Below are 10,567 nucleotides of genomic sequence, written 5' to 3' on the forward strand. Positions count from 1 at the left end.
AGAGGGTGAGAGTGAGGGTGAGACAAGGTGAGGAGGGGGGCGAGGAAAGGAGGGGCAGAGAGGCTGCAAGGTGAGAGAGTGAGGGTGAGACAAGGTGAGGAGGGGGGCGAGGAAGGGAGAGGCAGACAGGCTGCAAGGTGAGAGAGTGAGAATGAGAGCGAGACAAGGTGAGAGGACGAGAAGGTGAGACGTGGGGGAGGGAGAGACGAGGTGAGAGGACGAGACAGCAGGAGAAGGAGAGGTAAGGTGAGTAGTGAGATACAGTGAGAGAGGGTAAGGCAGCGGGTTAGTGTGGGTGAGACTTTTGGTATGAGGATAAGTCAAGGTTAGATACCAGTTGAGAGAGGGTGAGACAAGGTGAGGAGGGGGGCGAGGAAGGGAGAGGCAGACAGGCTGCAAGGTGAGAGGGTGAGGGTGAGACAAGGTGAGGAGGGGGGCGAGGAAAGGAGGGGCAGACAGGCTGCAAGGTGAGAGAGTGAGAGGGTGAGGGTGAGACAAGGTGAGGAGGGGGGCGAGGAAAGGAGGGGCAGACAGGCTGCAAGGTGAGAGGGTGAGAGGGTGAGGGTGAGACAAGGTGAGGAGGGGGGCGAGGAAAGGAGGGGCAGACAGGCTGCAAGGTGAGAGGGTGAGAGTGAGGGTGAGACAAGGTGAGGAGGGGGGCGAGGAAGGGAGAGGCAGACAGGCTGCAAGGTGAGAGGGTGAGAGTGAGACAAGGTGAGGAGGGGGGCGAGGAAGGGAGGGGCAGACATGCTGCAAGGTGAGAGGGTGAGAGGGTGAGGGTGAGAGCGAGACAAGGTGAGGAGGGGGCGAGGAAGGGAGAGGCAGACAGGCTGCAGGGTGAGAGTGAGGGTGAGACAAGGTGAGGAGGGGGCGAGGAAGGGAGCGGCAGACAGGCTGCAAGGTGAGAGGGTGAGAGTGAGGGTGAGACAAGGTGAGGAGGGGGGCGAGGAAGGGACGGCAGACAGGCTGCAAGGTGAGAGGGTGAGAGTGAGGGTGAGACAAGGTGAGGAGGGGGGCGAGGAAAGGAGGGGCAGAGAGGCTGCAAGGTGAGAGAGTGAGGGTGAGACAAGGTGAGGAGGGGGGCGAGGAAAGGAGCGGCAGACAGGCTGCAAGGTGAGAGGGTGAGAGTGAGACAAGGTGAGGAGGGGGGCGAGGAAAGGAGGGGCAGACAGGCTGCAAGGTGAGAGAGTGAGAATGAGAGCGAGACAAGGTGAGAGGACGAGAAGGTGAGACGTGGGGGAGGGAGAGACGAGGTGAGAGGACGAGACAGCAGGAGAAGGAGAGGTAAGGTGAGTAGTGAGATACAGTGAGAGAGGGTAAGGCAGCGGGTTAGTGTGGGTGAGACTTTTGGTATGAGGATAAGTCAAGGTTAGATACCAGTTGAGAGAGGGTGAGACAAGGTGAGGAGGGGGGCGAGGAAGGGAGAGGCAGACAGGCTGCAAGGTGAGAGGGTGAGGGTGAGACAAGGTGAGGAGGGGGGCGAGGAAAGGAGGGGCAGACAGGCTGCAAGGTGAGAGGGTGAGGGTGAGACAAGGTGAGGAGGGGGGCGAGGAAAGGAGGGGCAGACAGGCTGCAAGGTGAGAGGGTGAGAGTGAGGGTGAGACAAGGTGAGGAGGGGGGCGAGGAAGGGAGAGGCAGACAGGCTGCAAGGTGAAAGAGTGAGGGTGAAACAAGGTGAGGAGGGGGCGAGGAAGGGAGTGGCAGACAGGCTGCAAGGTGAGAGAGTGAGGGTGAGGGTGAGACAAGGTGAGGAGGGGGACGAGGAAGGGAGAGGCAGACAGGCTGCAAGGTGAGAGGGTGAGAGGGTGAGGGTGGGACAAGGTGAGGAGGGGGGCGAGGAAGGGAGAGGCAGACAGGCTGCAAGGTGAGAGGGTGAGAGTGAGGGTGAGACAAGGTGAGGAGGGGGGCGAGGAAGGGAGAGGCAGACAGGCTGCAAGGTGAGAGGGTGAGAGCGAGACAAGGTGAGGAGGGGGGCGAGGAAGGGACGGCAGACAGGCTGCAAGGTGAGAGGGTGAGAGTGAGGGTGAGAGCGAGACAAGGTGAGGAGGGGGGCGAGGAAAGGAGGGGCATACAGGCTGCAAGGTGAGAGGATGAGAGTGAGGGTGAGACAAGGTGAGGAGGGGGCGAGGAAGGGTGGGGCAGACAGGCTGCAAGGTGAGAGGGTGAGAGTGAGACAAGGTGAGGAGGGGGGCGAGGAAGGGTGGGGCAGACAGGCTGCAAGGTGAGAGGGTGAGAGTGAGGGTGAGACAAGGTGAGGAGGGGGCGAGGAAGGGAGAGGCAGACAGGCTGCAAGGTGAGAGGGTGAGAATGAGGGTGAGACAAGGTGAGGAGGGGGCGAGGAAGTGAGGGGCAGACAGGCTGCAAGGTGAGAGAGTGAGGGTGAGACAAGGTGAGGAGGGGGCGAGGAAGGGAGCGGCAGACAGGCTGCAAGGTGAGAGGGTGAGAGTGAGGGTGTGACAAGGTGAGGAGGGGGCGAGGAAAGGACGGCAGACAGGCTGCAAGGTGAGAGGGTGAGAGTGAGGGTGAGACAAGGTGAGGAGGGGGGCGAGGAAGGGACGGCAGACAGGCTGCAAGGTGAGAGGGTGAAAGTGAGGGTGAGACAAGGTGAGGAGGGGGGCGAGGAAGGGACGGCAGACAGGCTGCAAGGTGAGAGGGTGAGAGTGAGGGTGAGACAAGGTGAGGAGGGGGCGAGGAAGGGAGCGGCAGACAGGCTGCAAGGTGAGAGAGTGAGGGTGAGACAAGGTGAGGAGGGGGGCGAGGAAAGGAGCGGCAGACAGGCTGCAAGGTGAGAGGGTGAGAGTGAGACAAGGTGAGGAGGGGGGCGAGGAAAGGAGGGGCAGAGAGGCTGCAAGGTGAGAGGGTGAGAGTGAGAGCGAGACAAGGTGAGAGGACGAGAAGGTGAGACGTGGGGGAGGGAGAGACGAGGTGAGAGGACGAGACAGCAGGAGAAGGAGAGGTAAGGTGAGTAGTGAGATACAGTGAGAGAGGGTAAGGCAGCGGGTTAGTGTGGGTGAGACTTTTGGTATGAGGATAAGTCAAGGTTAGATACCAGTTGAGAGAGGGTGAGACAAGGTGAGGAGGGGGGCGAGGAAGGGAGAGGCAGACAGGCTGCAAGGTGAGAGGGTGAGGGTGAGACAAGGTGAGGAGGGGGGCGAGGAAGGGAGAGGCAGACAGGCTGCAAGGTGAGAGGGTGAGGGTGAGACAAGGTGAGGAGGGGGGCGAGGAAAGGAGGGGCAGACAGGCTGCAAGGTGAGAGGGTGAGAGGGTGAGGGTGAGACAAGGTGAGGAGGGGGGCGAGGAAAGGAGGGGCAGACAGGCTGCAAGGTGAGAGGGTGAGAGTGAGGGTGAGACAAGGTGAGGAGGGGGGCGAGGAAGGGAGAGGCAGACAGGCTGCAAGGTGAAAGAGTGAGGGTGAAACAAGGTGAGGAGGGGGCGAGGAAGGGAGCGGCAGACAGGCTGCAAGGTGAGAGGGTGAGGGTGAGACAAGGTGAGGAGGGGGACGAGGAAGGGAGAGGGAGACAGGCTGCAAGGTGAGAGGGTGAGAGGGTGAGGGTGAGACAAGGTGAGGAGGGGGGCGAGGAAGGGAGAGGCAGACAGGCTGCAGGGTGAGAGTGAGGGTGAGACAAGGTGAGGAGGGGGGCGAGGAAGGGAGAGGCAGACAGGCTGCAAGGTGAGAGGGTGAGAGCGAGACAAGGTGAGGAGGGGGGCGAGGAAGGGACGGCAGACAGGCTGCAAGGTGAGAGGGTGAGAGTGAGGGTGAGAGCGAGACAAGGTGAGGAGGGGGGCGAGGAAAGGAAGGGCATACAGGCTGCAAGGTGAGAGGGTGAGAGTGAGGGTGAGACAAGGTGAGGAGGGGGCGAGGAAGGGTGGGGCAGACAGGCTGCAAGGTGAGAGAGTGAGAGTGAGACAAGGTGAGGAGGGGGGCGAGGAAGGGTGGGGCAGACAGGCTGCAAGGTGAGAGGGTGAGAGTAAGGGTGAGACAAGGTGAGGAGGGGGCGAGGAAGGGTGGGGCAGACAGGCTGCAAGGTGAGAGGGTGAGAGTGAGGGTGAGACAAGGTGAGGAGGGGGCGAGGAAGGGAGAGGCAGACAGGCTGCAAGGTGAGAGGGTGAGAATGAGGGTGAGACAAGGTGAGGAGGGGGCGAGGAAGTGAGGGGCAGACAGGCTGCAAGGTGAGAGAGTGAGGGTGAGACAAGGTGAGGAGGGGGCGAGGAAGGGAGCGGCAGACAGGCTGCAAGGTGAGAGGGTGAGAGTGAGGGTGAGACAAGGTGAGGAGGGGGCGAGGAAAGGACGGCAGACAGGCTGCAAGGTGAGAGGGTGAGAGTGAGGGTGAGACAAGGTGAGGAGGGGGCGAGGAAAGGACGGCAGACAGGCTGCAAGGTGAGAGGGTGAAAGTGAGGGTGAGACAAGGTGAGGAGGGGGCGAGGAAAGGACGGCAGACAGGCTACAAGGTGAGAGGGTGAAAGTGAGGGTGAGACAAGGTGAGGAGGGGGCGAGGATGGTAGAGGCAGACAGGCTGCAAGGTGAGAGAGTGAGGGTGAGACAAGGTGAGGAGGGGGCGAGGAAGGGTGGGGCAGACAGACTGCAAGGTGAGAGGGTGAGAATGAGGGCGAGACAAGGTGAGGAGGGGGGCGAGGAAGGGAGCGGCAGACAGGCTGCAAGGTGAGAGGGTGAGAGTGAGGGTGAGACAAGGTGAGGAGGGGGCGAGGAAGGGAGCGGCAGACAGGCTGCAAGGTGAGACAAGGTGAGGAGGGGGCGAGGAAGGGAGCGGCAGACAGGCTGCAAGGTGAGAGGGTGAGAGTGAGGGTGAGACAAGGTGAGGAGGGGGGCGAGGAAGGGACGGCAGACAGGCTGCAAGGTGAGAGGGTGAGAGTGAGAGCGAGAAGGTGAGGAGGGGGGCGAGGAAGGGAGAGGCAGACAGACTGCAAGGTGAGAGGGTGAGTGGGTGAGGGTGAGACAAGGTGAGGAGGGGGGCGAGGAAGGGAGCGGCAGACAGGCTGCAAGTTGAGAGAGTGAGAGTGAGACAAGGTGAGGAGGGGGGCGAGGAAGGGACGGCAGACAGGCTGCAAGGTGAGAGGGTGAGAGTGAGAGCGAGAAGGTGAGGAGGGGGGCGAGGAAGGGAGAGGCAGACAGGCTGCAAGGTGAGAGGGTGAGAGGGTGAGGGTGAGACAAGGTGAGGAGGGGGGCGAGGAAGGGAGCGGCAGACAGGCTGCAAGTTGAGAGAGTGAGAGTGAGGGTGAGACAAGGTGAGGAGGGGGAGAGGAAAGGAGGGGCAGACAGGTTGCAAGGTGAGAGGGTGAGAGTGAGGGTGAGACAAGGTGAGGAGGGGGGCGAGGAAAGGAGGGGCAGACAGGCTGCAAGGTGAGAGAGTGAGAATGAGAGCGAGACAAGGTGAGGAGGAGGGCGAGGAAAGGAGGGGCAGACAGGCTGCAAGGTGAGAGAGTGAGAATGAGAGCGAGACAAGGTGAGAGGACAAGAAGGTGAGACGTGGGGGAGGGAGAGACGAGGTGAGAGGACGAGACAGCAGGAGAAGGAGAGGTAAGGTGAGTGGTGAGATACAGTGAGAGAGGACTAGACAGGACATGAGATGGTGAGATACAGTGTGAGAGGACTAGACAGGACATGAGATGGTGAGAATCGACAGACAAGGTCTTACAACTCCTCCCACTGCTCTGCTTTCCTCTTCTCCTCTCTCTGTCCTCATTTCTCCTCTCTCCACCCGCTCTCACTTTTCCATCTTTCTCATCACCTCTTCTCTCTATCCCTGTCCCAGCTCCCCCTCTCACTTTCTCACCCTCTTGTGCTTCTTCTGTATCTCGCTTTCTCTCACCTCCCAATCTATTTCTCTCACCAACCCCTTTTACTCTATCTCTTCCCCTCTCTGTCTCTCTTCCCCTATCTTCCTTTTTCTTCCCCTCTCTCCCCCTGCCTCCCTCTGTCTCTCTTCCCCCTCCCTCTCTCTTCTTCTCTCCCTCTCCTTATGTTTCTCCCTCTCGGCCACCTCTCTCCCCTCCAGGTGATGTTCTCTTTTGAAGCCGGCAGACGCTGCTCTTCAGGTCCAGGGAATTTCACCTTTGAGACGTCTCAAGGTCACGAGATCTTCCAGCGGGTGGAGTCTTCTATCCGAGCACAACAAGGACCAGAGAAACGACTAAGCTTCCCTGCCCTGGACACCGACTCCTCTACTGAGACCCTTACACAGGGGCCAGAGTCTGGATCCCCTGAGGACCAGACCAACACTGGGCCAGTCAGGAAAGAGCTGGAGGAGAAGCCTCACAAATGCCGGACTCTCCCTAACCTCCCCGGAGCCAAACCTTCTCCTCCTCAGCACCTCCTTGACCCCCCTGCTCTAGGGGTGACGCCGGTGGTCACTAGCACCCCCCCTCGGTCCCCTGTCTCACGCACTGCAAGTCACACAGGGGGTAACATTGAGCACATGGTCGGGGTCTATTCTGAACCCAAGGATTCCGTCAGGGGAGCAAAGCCTCACGTGGACTCCCTCTACTCTGACCCCGTGGACAGCTTGGCTGGTAAAGGAGTAATAGGTCAGAAGTCGCACACGGATGTCCGGGGTGTCTCCCCTCTTTACTCTGATCTCTATGAACAGGTTGAGTATGAGATGGTGGGAGGAGGGGCCCCCTCAAAAACTCACCGTTTCCCAGCTCCTCCCCCCGAGGAGCATATTTACGATGAGCCAGAGGGAATATCTCAGCTCCCCCAGACCTCCCATCCCCCCCAGTTGTACTCAGAGGTGCGAATGGAGGCGGGCGCCTGGAAGAGGCAGGCCAACGATGAAATGCTGGGCTATGAGTACCCCTACAACCCCAGCACTGATGACTACTCGGTGCCCAACTTTCAGGGACCACGCAGCCAGCCCCGTAGCCGAGCAGCCGGCCCCAAACCTGTCCCAGCTCCCAAACCCCAGGGGCTGGTTATACCCAAATCTCTGGGAAAAGAGGGGGACCCTGAGAAGATGTCTGGTTGTGCCCCCTCCATCTCATCCAACAGCAACAACAACAACAGCAACACTGAGGTGGTGTACAGCCAGGTGCTGAAACCAGGACTAGGGCCGACATGTGCCAAGGAAGCAGGGCAAACCCTGACACTCAATCCTCAGCCTGCGCCAGTCCAGCTACTGCCAACCAAACCTCTGCCTGTGCCAGCCCTGCCACTGCCAGCCAAACCTCAGCCTGTGCCAGCCCTGCCACTGCCAACCAACCCTCAGCCTGCGCCAGCCCTGCCACTTCCAGCCAAACCTCAGCGTGTTCCAGCCAAACCTCAGCCTGTGCCAGCCCTGCCACTTTCAGCCAAACCTCAGCCTGTACCAGCCAAACCTCAGCCATCCCTGCCACTGCCAGCCAAACCTCAGCCTGTGCCAGCCCTGCCACTTCCAGCCAAACCTCAGCGAGTTCCATCCCTGCCACTGCCAGCCAAACCACTGCCTGTGCCAGCTAAAACTCTGCTTGTATCGGCCCAGAACTCCTCAGGTTTGTCTTCCATAAACTCGCTGCCCACCCAAGTCCTGGTGTTTCCAGAGGAGGAGCTTTCTGTTGACAGTAACCGTCTAACATCGATCTACGAGGATATGGGGATGCTGTGAGGAGCCTCCCAATGAGTGACCCCTCAATGAGTGGCCCTGTCTTCTCAATGAGTGGCCCTGTCTTCTCAATGGGTGGCCCTGTCTTCTCAATGAGTGGTCCTGTCTTCTCAATGGGTGGCCCTGTCTTCTCAATGAGTGGTCCTGTCTTCTCAATGAGTGGCCCTGTCTTCTCAATGAGTGGTCCTGTCTTCTCAATTAGTGGCCCTGTCTTCTCAATGAGTGGCACTGTCTTCTCAATGAGTGGCCCTGTCTTCTCAATGGGTGGCCCTGTCTTCTCAATGGGTGGCCCTGTCTTCTCAATGGGTGGCCCTGTCTTCTCAATGAGTGGCCCTGTCTTCTCAATGAGTGGTCCTGTCTTCTCAATGAGTGGTCCTGTCTTCTCAATGAGTGGTCCTGTCTTCTCAATGGGTGGTCCTGTCTTCTCAATGGGTGGTCCTGTCTTCTCAATGGGTGGTCCTGTCTTCTCAATGGGTGGTCCTGTCTTCTCAATGAGTGGCACTGTCTTCTCAATGGGTGGTCCTGTCTTCTCAATGAGTGTCCCTGTCTTCTCAATGAGTGGCCCTGTCTTCTCAATGAGTGGCCCTGTCTTCTCAATGAGTGGCCCTGTCTTCTCAATGAGTGGCCCTGTCTTCTCAATGAGTGGCCCTGTCTTCTCAATGAGTGGCCCTGTCTTCTCAATGAGTGGCACTGTCTTCTCAATGAGTGGCCCTGTCTTCTCAATGAGTGGCCCTGTCTTCTCAATGAGTGGCCCTGTCTTCTCAATGAGTGGCCCCGTCTTCCACTACCTCCTAAAAAAAATCACAAGAGGCCATTCTTGCTGCACTTTAAGAGTGCGAGCACAGCATGCTGTTATGTCATCAAACAAAGCACCACACACAGTGATGTCATTGCATGCAGTCATCAGACACTGCTGCTTGTGGTGAATCGTAAGATGTGTAAATATATATATCAGGGGAGGGGGACTGTCTCTGCGCCCCTTTTGTAACTCCTATCCACCCCATTTGTCCCTCTGTATCCATCTCCTCCACTCTCTCCCCCTCTGTATTTAGCTCCTCCCCTCCCGGCCCCCCTCTGTATTTAGCTCCTCCCGGCCCCCTCTGTATTTAGCTCCTCCCCTCCCGGCCCCCCTCTGTATTTAGCTCCTCCCGGCCCCCTCTGTATTTAGCTCCTCCCCTCTGTATTTAGCTACTCCCCTCTGTATGTAGCTCCTCCCCTCGGTGGGCGTGGCATCCCCTGGACACACTGTAGCACCGCTTATGTTACTGTAACTGCAGAACACAAGAAATCTCCTTATTGCAATCGCCCGGTAACCTGGTCTCCCTACCCCCTGAGTGCCACCCTACCCCCTGAGTGCCCCCCTACCTCCTGAGTGCCAACCTACCCCCTGAGTGCCCCCCTACCCCCTGAGTGCCACCCTACCCCCTGAGTGCCACCCTACCCCCTGAGTGCCACCCTACCCCCTGAGTGCCCCCCTACCCCCTGAGTGCCACCCTACCCCCTGAGTGCCACCCTACCCTCTGAGTGCCCCCCTACCCCCTGAGTGCCACCCTACCCCCTGAGTGCCCCCCTACCCCCTGAGTGCCACCCTACCCCCTGAGTGCCTTATTGTAATCAGAGAATGTGGTGGAATCATTTCTTTTCAGTGCCTTATACATATAAATACCCATAATGTGGTGGGATATTTTTAATGACAACCTAACATCTGAGTGCCTCCCTACCCCCTGAGTGCCCCCCTACCCCCTGAGTGCCCCCCTACCCCCTGAGTGCCTCCCTACCCCCTGAGTGCCTTATTGTAATACAGAGAATACAGTATGGTGCGTTTATTTATCTGTTAACCCCGAGTTCTTATTAACCAAATGTACCGATAACCTGGAGCGGTTATACACAGCGCTACGTACCGACTTCCCAGCGCGGGAAACACCTCGCCCCCAGGCACTCACTGCGCAGCGCTACGTACCGACTTCCCAGCGCGGGAAACACCTCGCCCCCAGGCACTCACTGCACAGCGCTACGTACCGACTTCCCAGCGCGGGAAACACCTCGCCCCCAGGCACTCACTGCAGAGCGCTACGTACCGACTTCCCAGCGCGGGAAACACCTCGTCCCCAGGCACTCACTGCACAGCGCTACGTACCGACTTCCCAGCGCGGGAAACACCTCGTCCCCAGGCACTCACTGCACAGTGCTACGTACCGACTTCCCAGCGCGGGAAACACCTCGCCCCCAGGCACTCACTGCACAGCGCTACGTACCGACTTCCCAGCGCGGGAAACACCTCGCCCCCAGGCGCTCACTGCACAGCGCTACGTACCGACTTCCCAGCGCGGGAAACACCTCGCCCCCAGGCACTCACTGCACAGCGCTACGTACCGACTTCCCAGCGCGGGAAACACCTCGCCCCCAGGCACTCACTGCACAGCGCTACGTACCGACTTCCCAGCGCGGGAAACACCTCGCCCCCAGGCACTCACTGCACAGCGCTACGTACCGACTTCCCAGCGCGGGAAACACCTCGCCCCCAGGCACTCACTGCACAGCGCTACGTACCGACTTCCCAGCGCGGGAAACACCTCGCCCCCAGGCACTCACTGCACAGCGCTACGTACCGACTTCCCAGCGCGGGAAACACCTCGCCCCCAGGCACTCACTGCACAGCGCTACGTACCGACTTCCCAGCGCGGGAAACACCTCGCCCCCAGGCACTCACTGCACAGCGCTACGTACCGACTTCCCAGCGCGGGAAACACCTCGTCCCCAGGCACTCACTGCACAGCGCTACGTAACGACTTCCCAGCGCGGGAAACACCTCGCCCCCAGGCACTCACTGCACAGCGCTACGTACCGACTTCCCAGCGCGGGAAACACCTCGCCCCCAGGCACTCACTGCACAGCGCTACGTACCGACTTCCCAGCGCGGGAAACACCTCGCCCCCAGGCACTCACTGCACAGCGCTACGTACCGACTTCCC

General features: G+C 59.6%; 1 protein-coding gene across 1 annotated transcript in view; it reads left to right on the forward strand.

The window, feature by feature from the left end:
• Positions 1-9,996, forward strand: part of LOC142475939 (docking protein 1-like) — a 53,293-nt gene extending 43,297 nt beyond the window's left edge. Inside the window, exon 5 of the mRNA XM_075581603.1 lies at positions 6,015-9,996. Coding sequence (XP_075437718.1) covers positions 6,015-7,598 — 1,584 coding nt within the window. The 3' untranslated portion in view covers positions 7,599-9,996. The remainder of the gene's footprint in view (positions 1-6,014) is intronic.
• Positions 9,997-10,567: the final 571 nt, after the last annotated feature.

Source organism: Ascaphus truei, unplaced genomic scaffold (genome assembly GCF_040206685.1).
Source record: "Ascaphus truei isolate aAscTru1 unplaced genomic scaffold, aAscTru1.hap1 HAP1_SCAFFOLD_1442, whole genome shotgun sequence".
NCBI classification, from domain to species: Eukaryota; Metazoa; Chordata; class Amphibia; order Anura; family Ascaphidae; genus Ascaphus; species Ascaphus truei.